This window comes from Scardinius erythrophthalmus (assembly GCF_964197995.2).
Source record: "Scardinius erythrophthalmus genome assembly, chromosome: 21".
Lineage (NCBI taxonomy): Eukaryota > Metazoa > Chordata > Actinopteri > Cypriniformes > Leuciscidae > Scardinius > Scardinius erythrophthalmus.
Window position 1 is genome coordinate 25305458 of NC_138241.1, and position 16115 is coordinate 25321572.

The window sequence follows — 16115 nt, forward strand, 5'->3', positions numbered from 1 at the left end:
TCATCAAAAAGTTTCATTTGGCACCAAAACTACTTGCGTGATTGAATAAGCAAAGCTTTTAAATATCAGCCCATTTATAAAAGAATCGGAATCACCGATACACCACAAAATCACAGTAGTGTCAATATTTAACCTTCTAGCGCCCCCAGGCGATTAAAACCGTTGATTCCCTGCTAATCAAATTCGTTTTAATCATGAAACTATTCGTATCTTTATCCATACAAAGTAAGATTTTTGTTGTTTTTGTTTCTTTTCTTCAAAAACACATTTAATTAATCAAGATAGTAAAGACATTTATAGTTTTGCAAAATATTTCTATTTCAAATAAATGTTGTTCTTCAAAAGAATCCTAAAAACAACAATGCAAAGCAGCATTACAGCTTTCAACATTGATAAGAAATGTTCCTTGAGCAACAAATCAGCATATTAGAATGATTTCTGAGGTATTATGTGACACTGAAGACTGGAGTAATGACTGCATTTCTATTTCCATTTTCAAATCAGCTTTTTAAAATGTATTCAAATAGAAAAGTAATTTTAAATTCTAATATTTCACAATATTATTGTTTTTACTGGTTTTAAACAAATAAATGCAGCTTTGGTGAACACGAGAACTTACCAACCCCAAAATTTTGATTGGAACTATTAATAATGGTTAGAACAACAGACACAGATAAACTATTAGTGTTTTGATTTATCTTTATTAAGTAAACTCTACATTTTTAATATTGCTTTGTTCCAATTTAGTTTTTCTCTTTTCCCCCCATTTATTCTAAATTACATCCTCTTGCAATCAAAACAGTTTCATATTTATATGTATTTATATAGATTTTTTTGTTTGTTTTTTTTCCAACCAAGCTACACTTGAAGAATACAAAAATATCACAGTACATTTTCTACACAGTCACTCTCCACTAGTGAGTTCCAAAGCTGGGGCCGATGCTGGAAACATGGGAATCTGGCAGTGACGTTTATTGACCACCCAATTACGCTAGGCCGAGGGGAGCAGTTAACCTGTTTTAAAATGAGAACAAAACTAGATTGTGTGGTTCGACTAAATCTTGAAATATGAAATTGCAAGGTCTGTTAATTGTATGGGAAATGAATTGTCCAACAGCTGGATTTCGGATATAAAAGAAACCAATTTAAATTAAATTTAAACAGGAAGCCTGAATTGTTTTGGACTTAAGTCACCGCTGACATCTAGAATTAAAGCTGTGTAATCTGGTCCAGCCAGACTTCTCTGTTCCAGCACTCAAGCCACCAACATCTGACCGGAAAAAGGAACTCACAGATCAGTCAGTAATAACATTCTTCCATTCCTCATCCTGCTCTCTGCAGACACGCCATACTATACAAAATATTAAAAACAAAAGATAAAACAAAACACTGAAGAATCCTCACCCGTACTTTGATTATTGTTTCATAATAAATGTCTCTTTTATTCTTTTAACAAAGTTTTGTTTTATTTTCCTCATTTTTACACTGCCATCCACTATCCAACGTTGAAATCCTTAATGACCGGTGGAGGCTCTGTTCTCCAGGGTAGAGGAATGTTGCAGTATGAGTCTGACATTTAGTGGTTTTGTTCAAACTTGAACCAAACATCAACATAGCAAGTGAAAACCTTAGTCCCCTTATCAACCACCTAAACGAACTCCGGGGATCACAAAACGTACAAATCAGTGAATGAAAGATGTTAGGACACAGATAAAACATAGATTGCCATTAAGTTACTTGACTGAACACACCAAAAAAAAAAAAAAGGGTCAGACACAACACTGGGATCAACAACTCGACGAAGGAGGGACCCACTGACTGGAGTAATTCACTTGCCCCAGTATCTCTGTACCACTTTGTCATGACTTCAGGGCCCGAAGGACTAAATTTTCAGTCATGTGAGTGGGCTTGTACAGGAAGTTGACATGGCTACACTTCCTAACAAGGGGAATTGTGTGTGTCGGATTGAGCTGTGTCAGTGATCTTGCGGGGGAGGGAGGGATGATATCTGCAGGAGATTGGGCGTCTCTGTCCCAGCTGGCCTCTAGAGCAGTCATGGTGAGAAGGTGGCCATCTCCAACGAGATCCGCTGCCATAGTTCTTTTGTCTGTTTGCCCCTCTTCAGGTTCTGCAGCACATCGTTGAACTGCATCATGCCAACTGGCGTCAGGCAAAACGCCCCGCGGGCACTTCGGATGATGTTCACAAAGTCGTCATAGTCTGCGGGAGTCAGATGGATCAGCCTGTGGTGGATATACTGGAACAAAACAGAATTAGAAATTGAAATGAGCAGGGAGGACATGAATTCTGTCCCAAGGTTATTTTAGTTTTGCATTTTAATAGTATTTTTACTATTTTCAAATTTAATTTCAGTTTTACTTGTTTCCAACAATGGTTTTGTTCGTTATAGTTTAGTTTTTCAATGATTGTGAAATGCATTTAGCAAGCCTTATATAATGTCACCTGTTTCTAAATGTGAAACAAACAAAGCTCCTGAGGGGACAAAGTGATGAAAAAATATGAGATGGAAGAAGGAAAAATGGTATGTTAATGCTTTTGCATGCACTCACAAAATGTTTACATTCCCCCAAGAAACTGTGAATGCATTTATAATTTTACAAAATATATTTTTATTCTTCAAAGAATCCCAAAAAAAATAAAAAAATACACAAAAACGTTACACAAAAACATTTAGCAGCTCAAGCAGTTTTCAACACTGATAGTAATAATAATAATAATAATAATAATAATAATAATATTAAATGTTTTTGCGAAAAGTTTTGCGTTATTATCCAGTTTCTCAATGCTTTTGTGGTTCCCCTAAAAGTTGTGTTCTGTCGCAAAAGTTTCTTGGAGGAATGCATAAGTTGAGAGCAAATCAAAGTCCAAACAAAATCAAAGTTTTGAGGGTTTTGAGTTTTCTAGCTCTAAATGTATTTATGTATCTTTCAACAGCATTTCATTACTGTCATGCCTTTTTGATCTCCCTGTGGTTAAACATGTGCGACATGACAAATTCATAACTATTCCTGCTACTGGGTGGCACTAACCTAAACCCGTTTTAATAAAATGTCAACAGGTTATGACGCATCATGTCCCCGGATGTTTATTGGGACATGTACCATATGGAGCGCATTTCCCACCAGCGACGTACGAAATGACTCAGAGACCATTTGTGTAGGTTTCTGCTTGAGTACAGCCTCTCGGTCCCTCATCTCATTCTCCACGCATGGAGAGAGTGGATTAAAGCTGGCACGGTCTCGCTTTCACATTTATCCAACATTCATTTGCAAAGATTTACAGTGGCAGACATATGGTAGAATGTCCCTTGATTGGGCATTTTTAAATATAAGGCCACGAGAGTGCAATGGCCACTTACGTAGATAACCACGTTGTTTGCCCATGCAACAACTTGAAACCACTTTGAAATGGCAAAATAAAGACTGAGCCTAGCAGGTAACTGCAAGAGCGTGTCTGTGTGTGAGAGGGAGAGACAATGTGTGTGCGCTCCTTCTCTAGGCAGCAGCTCTTGGCTTTGGGCCGTCACAGTGTGTTTGATGCTCTCTCATCAGTATGTTCCATCCTGTGAACAGACTCAGGCTTCCCTCTCTAGCTTTAACACTCCAGAATTGTTCATGCACAATTTATATTCAGTGTGGGCGACAATGCCGTCACAATCCAGCCTTGGCACCACTCGGATGCTCTAAAACCCTACTTAAATTCTCTACTTGAAACTAAGTCTAACTAATATAAAAACGAACTTTGAGATGGTTGCACCACATTCTATACAAATGTCAGCTGTGACTGATCAGCTCATGTGTTGGAGTGTAATTTTAACCACTTCTGTCAGCGCAAGAATATAAGTTTCCTGGATTATCATCATCATCATCATCAGGGTACAGACTCATTTCAAGATTTCATCCTATTAAGAATGTTATTAGTAATAATGTCAGTGTGATTAGTTCCCCAGGCTGAATCTTAGGGATTTGTTAATCTGTACCTGTAAGTAGGCCTGCTGGCAGCGCTGCACGAGCTGGTGGAAGGCAGGAGTGCGGAGGTGTGCGTGGATATGTGCAGGGTTTAACCTCTGCAGAGCCTCCATAATGATCTCCTGAAGGACAAACGGACTAAGAACACCTTTCGCTGCCCCCACACAAAACTGGTACACGTGGTTCACACCTGAGGAGAGAGGAAGAGGGAGGAGGATAAGGAAACATTCTGAAACTGAAGGAATCTCTAATACATTGCATTTATGTTCTTTTACCTGTTCTTTTAATTCTCAAAGTTTTCAATTTATGATTCTGTTTACATCATGTATTAATGTTGAATTATAAATTAATTATTCATAATTATTTGTAATATTAATTAATTCACCAAAAATTCAAATTGTCATCATTTACTCACCCTCATGTCGTTCCAAACCTGTAAGACTTTCGTTCATCTTCAGAACACAAATTAAGAATTTTTTTATGAAATCCGAGTGATTTCTGTCCCTCTATTGACAGCTATGCAACTACTACTTTGATGCTTCAAAAAGTTCATAAACAGATCATAAAACTAACCCATAATATTTGAGTGGTTTAGTCCAAATTTTCTGAAGAGACACGATCGCTTTATATGCTGAACAGATTTATTTTAGGCTTTTATTTACACAAATATTCAAAGCAGGTTCGGTTGAGCTTCTGTTTATGTTCGCTGATCAATGTTTATATGAGAATAAAATCCTAAATTCAATCTGTTCATCAAATAAAGTAATCGTGTCTCTTCAGAAAACTTTGAAGAATTAAACCGCTCAAAGTTAGAGATCGTAAAACTAATCCATATGAATTAAGCGTCAAAGTGGTAGTTGCATAGACTGTCAATGGAGGGACAGAAATCTCTCAGATTTTATTAAAAATATATTCATTTCTGTACAGAAGATGATCAAAATGGGATGATCTTACAGGTTTGGAACAGCATGAGGGTGAGTAAATGATGACAGAATTTAAATTTTGGGTGAATTTAACCCTTTAAAGTGCCCCTATTAGGGGCCGTTCACATATCACGTCTAAAAACACATGGAAGGAGATCCATCTTTCCAAAGCGCTTGCGCTCCCGTTGCGTCTGTTGGTGCTATGCAACCATGAACTTCTTCACCACAACGATGAAGAATTTCCAGTAATGGATTTCCACCACCGAAAAACGCTTGTTGTAGCTCTGCTACAAGATTTATTTACATAGAGAAAAAAAAAAACGTAGTGTTTGGGTGCACCCCATACTTCATGTTGACTGAGCTTTCAATGTTGTTACGGAAAGCTCAGTTGGTTGGAAGCTGATTGGTTGGTTCTTGTCACATGACCTGCTGTGCGCTTGCGGCATTCTGAAAAGTTGTCACTCTTAAAATAACATTTGAAATGTCGAACTTGAGCGCACAAAAGACGCGATATGTGAACGGCCTCTTATACTAGTTTAAAGGTTCCTAATTTTGGTTTTCATGCATCAAGAAAAAAAAGAAAAAAGAAAAGTGAATTGTCTCATAATATACATTGCACATCACCTAATTTCTAAAAGAGTCTGAAAATGATTAGTTCGAAAATTCCGTCTCTCTAAACTCCCCCTTTCTGTGCAGCGCTGAAAACGGTCTTCCCGACATGTTGACAACACAAGCCAAACTTTTCTAGGCCTCAGCTAAAACAACAGTGTTCGAGGTCGGATCAAAGTAGACCTTGTTTGCAGGCAGCCAACGAAGACCATAGGCTGGTATTATGCAAATTGTTGACATTGTTATGGACGATGGAATTGCTGACAACACATTTCAGCAGTTCAGATCAATTCTCGATTCTTTTAAGAGACAATAACTTTATTTGTCACTTTATTTGACACTTTATTTGAGACAGTAACTTTATTTTTTATTATTCACTTTGATCGCAGACCTTTTAACATTTAACATAAATTGAAATCCAAGTACAAAAAGCACTGTCAACATACAACCATTTCAATAAGCCAACTTCATCGCACCTTTCTGATTATGCCTTGCTTATCAGTGCATTGCTTTGCCTGTTCTGTTTTTTCCATAACATAAAATCCAATGAGCCTACAAGTCCCAGAAAGAATATGTTGGGATCACAGCTATAGCATCACAGCTCCATAAGTTATCAAAAAAGATAATTTGCATGAATAACTTATTTAATAAATCAAATTCAGATGGGATGCTTTACCGAGGTCAAGTAATTTTAATTCTTTGTGTGGTGAAATTTAATTATCGAAGCTCAAATAGAGTAAAATATCACCCACAAGTAAAACACAATCGGTAGAACTGTTAATGCAAACAACTTTGGAAGACTGCATCTTTAGATTATGTCCATAAATTGTGAGGAAAGCGGTTTTATAATTGAATTTATATTTTGTTGCATTTTTGTCTCATTATGTCTGCATTTCCTGTGCACTATTTCCTGGTCCCAAAGTTTTTACAATGAAGGGCCAAAAATAAGACTTGCATTATATATAACTATATAATAATAATAATCTCTACATTTCAATGCAAAAATAAAGCAAAATATGTTAAAACAAAATGATACATTAGAAATAAAGATGTGCTTCAACTTAATTACACTAAGGCTTGTTATTTAGTTTCTTGTTATTTAGTTTCTTCTTATATACTAAATGCTGACATTTAGTATTAAAAAGTCCCTATAATTCAAAATTCCCTGTAAATTAATAATTCCCTTTGGGCTAAATTGGCCAGTTTCTCTTACATCTATTGGTTGAGAATGTGGGTAGTTTAATCTAAATTGTAAGCGTATGCTAAGTCATTTATCGTTTCCATTGTTGCGGATGAAATAGATGTGACATGTAGCGCATGGCTTAATTGAATGTATGAATGGATGAATTAATGCAGAGAAAGCTGTTACTCTAATCTAGTCTGCCTCCCTATTTTTTAACTGCAGTAAATTAAGATCTGACATCTCACACTACGATAAGGTAAGAATTGAGTGTGTTCCTCAATTTCTAGAATGCCTTGTTTATAGCTAAACTGATGCCATGGTGTGTTCAGTGTCATTCATATAGCTATCAGTCACAGAGAGCTGAACGAAATTAAACTGCAGTGATAAAAAATCCTCTGTAAGGATGATTATTCTCCTCACAGAACGGTAAGATTGAGTGTGTTCCTCTATCTATTTCTAAAGGCCTTATTTATTTATAGCAAGATTGTTTGTCAGTGCGTGTACCATTTCAATTAATGTGCTGTATCCTCCCTGTATTAAACAGCTAAATGCTTGCCTGTTTGTGAGAGCTCGTGCAACACTGCTTGTCCGAGTGTGATTTGAAGGGGAACGATTTAAAATCTTGATCAAGTAAAACTTAACATTGAAACTGTGAATCAACAGCGAAGAAACCCTGTTGTTTTACGCGCCCAGAGAAACTTCCACAGAGAGACAATTGGCCGAGATCGATGTTCCATCAATTACAGCGCAAAACTGTCATTTGCTTGTCGTTTACCGAAGCAGTTGTTTACATTGAAGTAATTTCAAGTTATTATTATTTCTAAATGTATCTTTTAGATCTAATCACCTTAGGATGAATAAGTCTTGAACTTTGAAAGTTTAAATAAACTTTTTCTACCAAAAATGTTCCTATCACCCTATTAACAAATTTGTTTAGATTCATACTTAGTTATAGCATTTAGAACTGTCATCTAGCTTTAGCTTGTCATTAACTATGCACTGAAGCAGGGGATTCTCAAGAGAAGCCAGGTTATCCTGGTATATTTTTCTGTAGATATGAAAAACTGTGTACATTTAGCAATATAGCTGGTGAATTATGTATATTACGATGTTGATTAACTATATGCCTTTCTCCACTGACATTATGTTGTTCAAAATGTTTCTAAGGTTACTGATTTTTAGAAGGCAGACTGAGATGGCAAACAGGAACATGGTTTGTGTAACAATAGCAACACATTATTAGCTGTTTGATAACGTAGTCAAGCCAAAAGCTAATAATATCAATTACCGTTACGTGTCCGACGTTGTAGAGATAGATACATAAAATGCATTAACATTCTAATACATCGACTTTGTAGACGACTCAGTATAATTCACTCTTCCACTTCTGAATCAGTTTCTGGTTCAAACACATACGGCTGAATAAAAACAGTATTTCCACTTGCTATTGTGCAGCGTTTATTACAGTAAAGTTGACCGAGTGGATCTCTGAGCTGGAGTGAGTGAGTTATTTAATAGGCATGAAGAAATGTTTTTCACAGGAATTTTTTTTAAATTTGTAATTTTGGTGATCAAAGATCTTTAACAGAGACAAATCAATATTGAGCATTCAAAAGCATCCCTGGTAATAAAGGTGTGTGGAGTCAATCCTGTCAGACTAAGAAAAGAGGTATCAGCACTATTATTGTATTCTTTTCCTTTCAAACATAAACAATAATATTGTTTAACTTAAAAAAAAACAGCTTTTAATTGATAGAGAGAAAAAAAAATCTTTACTCAGTTAAAGCTGCCGTCGGCAACATTTTTTTGATCATATTCAGTGTAATCGACACTATAATCCGACAGAACAACATAAATAAGGTGGTTTTAGAAAAAAACCCGAGCTTCTAACTCCACCTGGAGCGTGTTATTTGTTTTGCAAAAATCCAGCGCTCCCGCTTCATCAGGTCCAATCAGCGCATGGGGGTGTGAGATCTGACTGTCAATCACAGGTCGTGCACACGCCACAGATCCCCCTCACTCGCACACGTTAATATCACATGCACACGCCACGCCTGAAGTTCGCCTGGAGATTGCATGAAGCGTGATGGCGGAGAGAAAATCTAACAAGCTTCCAATTCCTCGGTTATTGCTATCTATGGATAGATTAGCCAGGGCAGCCTACCTCCGAGTCCATGGTGTTGATAGATGCTGAAGAGACGGACGCGTTCACAGAAAATCAGGTACACACGCACTGTGACGCACTGACGAGCACGACCTCGATGGGAGGGTGCTCGCTGGTAGTGGGGAGGGGCATGAGAGTTGTAAACATTCAAAATTTTGGCTAATCGACCCAATCTGCCAGACTTGCCGACGGCAGCTTTAAGTGACGAAGTCTCACATATCTCACAAATCTCCCATACATTATTTTTTTATTTGTTTCTTTCCACTGAGATTTGTTTTAGCATTTTTCTCTCTTTCCCTTACTCAGTTGAGTGATAAAAGACTTCACATCACTAGCCAACCTGTCTACACTGAGGCCAACACTTCATCACCACACTTCACTATTAGTGTACAATCACTGAAACGACACTTAGCTGTTCCACTGCCTAAGGGGAAGATGTGGATGCCTGGCTCAGAAGCATTACATCCTGCCTCAGATCAAAGACAATTGAACTGTTATTATTTTTAATAATAATCATAATTTTGAGAAGATTCCTGACACATGATTCAAGCCAGAACCACAACCATGTGGAGATAGTCAAGATCACCAGTTCTCTAAGCCATGCCTTCCCAGCGCAGCTGAAATTAGGCAACAAGCATATCACCCACCTTCAAGAGGAGCTGACATGTGCCAAGAGCCGCACAGACAAGCTGGAAGTGGAAGCTGCAAGCTGGAAATGAAAGTCCAGGACGACTTCAAGTGTCAGACCACTGAGTTCCTGAGAGAGCTGATGCACACTCAACGCTGTACAGACTAGCTCGAAGTACCCGATGAAGTGGAGCAAGAAACAAGTTGAAGTTTCAAGAAGCTCTTACAGTCACTGAACGTGACAAGAATTCAAGACTGTCCAGAAGCACCTGGTAAAGCAACTCCAGTCTGCTGAACATCTACTACAGAAAGCCAAAGCTGATGTTAAAGACAAGAACTCTAAAATCAATGCTCTGGAAGACCCCCTGGAAAGGTACTGGGGTGCAACGGATCACAGTTGATCCGTACGGACCAGGCCCCACGGTTCGGCACACGTGATTCGCGGAATTGCTAAATTTAACCATCATAGAGTGAAAGTTTATCATTTGGACGTGTTTTGTATTGCCATTTTACACATTCAAACCAATTTAAACACGGAAGAAGAGGCGAAAATCGGGACTCGCGCGTTATCTGCGCGCACGCAGAGAGAGAGAGAGAGGCGCGTTTCAGATAGTGCTCGAACACGAATTGATTCCTCATTCGCGTTTCCTTGCCCTTGAACGGACACATACACACAAAATTATGTCTAAATACCCGTCTCGGCAAGTATTCTCTCGGTTATGTCATAAGTGAACAGCAGACACCTAATATTCCTTCTGTTGTCTCTGTCATTAATGTTAATAAAACAACAAAATACAGCTTTAACAAAGATTAAACTATATTTAATTTCTACAGTGAACAAATAGTGTTATTTTACATTTAATTAATTAATTTCTGTACCTTAAAGGAGAACTCCGGTCAATTTTTTTGTACATTTGGAGTGCTGTCAATACAGAGAACAACGACAAAAATCGGTGTTGCCTACACCGAGTTATTCTATTTTTAAAATTTACACCCTGTTGACTTCAATGGGGCAAGTACTAAACCTGCTTTTAGGCTCTTAACATCCTTGATGTGTCATTACAAGTGCACAGAAAATGTGAGTGATTCCTTCTGAGTGAACACAAGTGGATCTGACTGCAGTAGATGTAAAAGATATGTATAAAAATGATGTTATTTAAGCCAGCGCAAATACCTGTTTACATCCTGTTTTTCAGTTGAAGTCCAAAGTAGTCGATTGCCGAGTTCACGCGCATAGGTTTAGTTACCTATGATCACACGCGTGAACTCGGCAATCAACTACTTTGGACTTCAACCGAAAAACAGTATGTAAACAGGTATTTGCGCTGGCTTAGATAACATCAACAAATGAGCTCAATGTTAAAATTGACCGAAGTTCTCCTTTAATACTACTGTTAGACTTTGTAACTTTGTTATTTAGAATTCATCTCTGCTTGTAATTTATGTATTTGTTCTTATTTTATAACTGACTGCTGACTTATTTTCAATAATGTTTGAACTTTATCAGTTAGGCTAGAAGTTTTTGATGTGGCGTCAAAGGACTTCAAGTGAGCTTTAAGTAATAAATGAAAAGCAAAGTTACATTCATTGATTATGTTGATTTTCTCTGTTTTTTGTTGCCTTACTAACATTAAATGGATAGTTCCCCCCAAAATGAAAATTGTCATAATTTACTCAGACTGTTTTAAACCCGAATAAGTTTCTTTCATCTGTTGAAAATAAAAGTTATTTTGAAGAACGTGGCTAACCAAACAGTTGCTCGTCACCAGTGAGTTCCATAGTATATTTTTTCCTGCTATGGAAGTCAATGGGGACCAGCAACTGTTTGGATAGCCACTTTCTTCAAAATATCTTATTTTGTGTTCAGCACAAGAAAATAATTAATACAGGTTTGGAACAAGATTAGAGTAAGTAAGTAAGGACAGAATTTTAATTTTTGGGTGAACTATCCCTTTACGGACAAGTGGCAGCATGTTTACTATTAGGCTACTGTCGCTTTAAGACCTGGACGCATCTAATATACAGGCATGACACGCACTCGATTTTCTCTCAAATGTTTGCTTTCACTTTAGACATAACCAACTGAGTGTCACTCTACCTCTGCGTTACCACGTGATGTGAATGTACGTTGCGTCGTGAGATTGAGGCGCCAGAACTACAACTGTTAGAATGCACTGTAGCACGATACTTCGATTTTTCTTCAAAAGCAGATCGTGGAGACATTTGAATGGTCCACGATCAAAAATCGTGATATCGCACACCCCTAGTCCACAGACAGGTAACCTGTTCACACAAAGTCAAACTATCAGCTACTAAGTGAGACACTGCTTAAAGAGTTTACAGGCATGGAGTCAAAAAATTTACTGTTAACCGCCTTGAAAAAAACAAAAACAAAAAAAAACTCCCCGAGCCTACTACAACCGTTTTCGACAAGCCTACTTTGGTGCACATAAGAAAACACGAACTTGAAGAGGATATGAACTGCACCCTGGAGTAAGTCATCACCTAGGCCTCATGTCCTGCCCTAGCACAATGACAATCCAATAGCTGACACACAAGGCCTACATCAAACAAAAGACAGCCAGCCTCAAAGAAAGGTTCAAAAACATCCACAGTATCAAACTCCATCGCCCAAGACACAAGCCTTGCACTGGAAGAGACATAGTGGCATGACAACACCATAAGTCCTTGCCAATGACAGCTACCTAGGGGTGGGCAATCTGACGATTTTATATCGTGGTCAATCTTGAAGACGTCAATGATCTACTTTTCAAGCGACTTTTATTTTGATGGCATTAAGAATGACAGCGTCTGAGCACACATCGCTCACATTCTCCATCTTTACTATTACTAAATTGAACTGTTAAACAAAGAAAGTAAACGGTTTACGAAAGAGTATCATAGCATTTGCTTTTACAGATATTATTAGTAACAAAGACAAACACTACTAATACGTTCTCATTTACCTTCAGCAAATGTGAATTTATATAATTTAAACAAATCTTTGAATATCTAATAAACATTTAATTTCACAAACCTTGCAGGCTTATTCGAATTTAGCAGTCAGATCTTCTGAAGTGCACATTTGTAGCCTGGATGATCGCGTGTATTCTGTTTGTTTGAATTGAATGCGGACAGGAGAGTTCAGCTTCACTGGAGATGCACGATCGATAAATTGTGAACCCTTGATTTCAAACTATGCTGCACCATATTTAGTAGCCCGCTATATCATATTCATGTAATTTTCACTGTGCTGTATGTAATATTAGTGATACCTTGTCTATTTGAAGAAATGATTACTAGTGTGCACTAGGGGTGACCCCGAATAGTCGAAGATTCGATGCTTCGATTGGAGGAGCCTGATTTGACTACTGATCTCACGGTCAAATCTTCGCAGAGGTGTTATGAAACGAGGATCATGCCACTTTGGCTATATGAGGGCGCTCAATGTCTGATTTAACTACCGGTTTTCTGTCAATACGTTAATATTCAGCCTATTATGATAATGCTGTATATAAAAATGTGCAAAGAAAGAATATTTTAATAAATATTTTTTAACGTGCGTGAATAAATCAAAACACCCCGTGACAGATTTAAGTTTCACTTTCAATCCGTGACCGACAGAGGAGCGTCTTGGCGGCAAGGATTTAAATCTTTAACGATGTCTGGGATAAGAAAATCTAAAGTGTGGATGTACACCATCAGAAAGGTATTCTCCAAGGCTGGATTTAGGAAAGCCATGTTCGCACTTCTGCCGGCCAACGTTAATAAGTTGGAATTCCACGGGACATTCTAAAATGCTTAACGTGAAAAAAGCTTTTAAAACGCTTAAAAGGCACTTTAACGTGGCTTAATGTAGGCTATGTACACAGTACACACTTTATTAAGAAACCATACTATGTGCAGATAAGCAAATGAACCTAGAATATGAACGCAATGCGTTCCAATAGTAAAGCGTTTTCTTTACATAATTTGATATTTTAATTTAACTATTTTAGGAGATTAAGTCGTTAAACGTTTTTCACGTTAAGTGTTTTAGAATGTATTTTATCCGCGCGCACAAAAGACTCCAACGGACACAAACAGAGTGAAAGACTGGATTTTTTTTCTCTCGATCAGGTAGGGTACAAGTGATTTCAAAACTTTTCAGCTGGTTCTAATTTGATTTTTGGATGCTGTGAAAATTTTTAGCTAAAAAGACTGCAACTCCAGTTTAGCATTTATTGTTGTTTCTGCAGTTAAAAAGACAAAGTTGAAAATTCTGGCTACTATCGTTATTTTAATAATTTCTTTATTTTTATTTTATTTTATTTATTGATCTGTCAGGGTTATCTAATCTATTTGTGGCTTGTGTTTTGAATATATGTTCCCCTGCACTTTAGGCATTTTGCACACATTTGCTCCTCATCTTGTGACTTGATTCTGATTTATTTCGTTTTGTATTTTTATTTATTAGAAAGGTATATTCTGTTCTAATTTAATTTAGTAAATTAATTGTTTATTTTTTCGGTGCATCGATGTTGTGCTGTACTTATGCACAGGTAATTTAGCCAATTTAATTTGATTTGCATGTGAAATGCAAATCCTGTCTGCAGTGTGGCCTTTCTGGTGTTATTTATGTTATTTTTAGTTTTATTGATCCAAAATGTTATTTCTTTGTTTGATTTTTCTGTACATCCCGCCCCCAGCCCCACCCCCATACACATGATTCGACTATAGGCAAGACTTGACGATTCTGATTCGACTATGAAAATCCATAGTCGGGGACACCCCTAGTGTGCACAAACTTAGATTACTGAGTGCCCTGTTAGTTACAGTGTTTACTTTTTATTAAAAAAAATTAAATGTCTTTATTTGTGAAAAATACAGTAATATGATAACAGAATCAAGAAGTTGCTATCTAAAGTAAGTCTGTTTAATTTAGAGAATTGTTTTTTAATTCATTTTCAAATTATGTATTTAAATATTAATTGTAATATATAGGCTTTATACATAAACCAGGACCCCGCGCAGCGTATCTTATTACGAGTGCAAATTAGCACCTGTCTGCCTGGCGGAAAAATTACGTTTTAAACGTGCTCATATTTTAGAGAATGTAGATAATATTTACATTATTAATGATTTATCATATCCACCCATGACCCACCTGCAATTAATCAGAATTTTTTTTATTACTTGACCCGCCCGATCTGCGGATTATCCACAGAGCCCACGGATTTAACCATGATCCGCGCATCACTAATACTCTGCTCTTTAAGATATCGGCATCACTATCCACGCATCACTAATACCCTGCTCTTAAGATATCGGCATCAGCCATTAAAAATCTAATATCAGTCGACCACTAGTTTAATGACTATATTGACAACTGACTGTTTAATGCAGTACTGTGTTTTAAATTGTGCAAATAGATAAAGTCCATAGGCTTGTTCCAGTCTGGATATTCTCGATAGTATATCTCAAAATTGGGAAGATCGCGATTCAAATCATGGATTGTGATTGTTTGTTATAAGATCATGATATGAAATTTTGGGAAGATCGCCCACCCCTACACCTACTACACAAACTGCTGGAAAAGTCATGGGACCAGCTAGGGGTGGGCGATATCTCGATATTTACGATATATCGAGATATTTTTTAAACTCGATATGGATTTTGACATATCGTATATATCGATATATTGTTTATATTTAATTCTGATTTCGCCAATTTGCTTGTTTGCCTTCTCTGTGTTGTGCTCGCGCTCGCCCTCCTCCGCCTCCTTGCTTTTGTTCCCCCTCCCCTCGCGTGTTGTCTCATTCAACCAAGTCCCCCGAGTTCGGTCAGGCACATCAATCTTTCCCCGCCCAGCGAGTGCTTGAAGTGCGTCAGAAACAGCGCGCGCGCGCGATCAGTTGTTGTTGGTAATTTTTTGTGTAGCGTCGCCTCTCGCCGCATTGCTTTTGTTTGAGGGCGCTTAAAACACTCACACTTAACATGCTCCCCTGTAGAAACGGGCCTGGCAGCTCGCGCCAGGTCTAGACACGGTGAAAGTTTCCTGATTGTGACGGATGGCCGAATTTACATGACACATTATAAATTAGCATTAGCCTAAGTTACCTATTCTGCTATATAGGCTACAGTGTCAAAAAGAAGAGAAGAGGATAAAGGTGGATAAAGACAGAGGTAAAGTGATGTAATGAATGAACAGTTTATCTAATTGCATAGTAGTAAGATACTGTAATTTAATGGCAGTTATTTTTACCTTAAACTTTATGCTAGCAGTTGTTCTGAGTTCCCCAGAGGCCCCAGACAGTGTGATTTTGTAACAATCATGTCAATTTTTAGATGCATTTTTATCACTTTTTTTTAAATTAATGTTTTACTCTACAGTTGTGCAGTTTTGGGGGGATATGTGGCATTTTTTTTTTATTTATTTGCCAAAATTAGTAATGATATTTCTATACAGGTTTATTAAAAATAGTGCAATATGTATTATTTCTTCCTTTATTTTACAGTTAAATTATTATTTTTGTATACAGGGATTTTTTTTTTTTTTAAATGTCGCAGAAGCACTTTGTTCCTACATGAACTGCCTACCTATTTGCACTTCAATAAAAAAAGACTTTGTGGTATTTGGC

At 37.3% G+C, this 16115-nt stretch overlaps 1 protein-coding gene across 10 annotated transcripts in view; it reads right to left on the reverse strand.

Annotated features, from left to right (window-relative positions):
• Positions 1–683: 683 nt before the first annotated feature.
• Positions 684–16115, reverse strand: part of zswim8 (zinc finger, SWIM-type containing 8) — a 54160-nt gene continuing 38728 nt past the window's right edge. For 9 of the 10 annotated variants that reach the window (XR_014029070.1, XM_081350996.1, XM_081350995.1 and 6 more), the window contains 2 exons: positions 4001–4179; positions 684–2257 (listed from right to left, as the gene is read on the reverse strand). Coding sequence is in view for 8 of the 10 variants with exons in the window: in XM_081350996.1 (XP_081207122.1) it covers positions 2054–2257; positions 4001–4179 (383 nt within the window). In the remaining 2 variants the exon portion in view is untranslated. The remainder of the gene's footprint in view (positions 2258–4000; positions 4180–16115) is intronic. The other variant, XR_014029071.1, reaches the window with a different exon arrangement.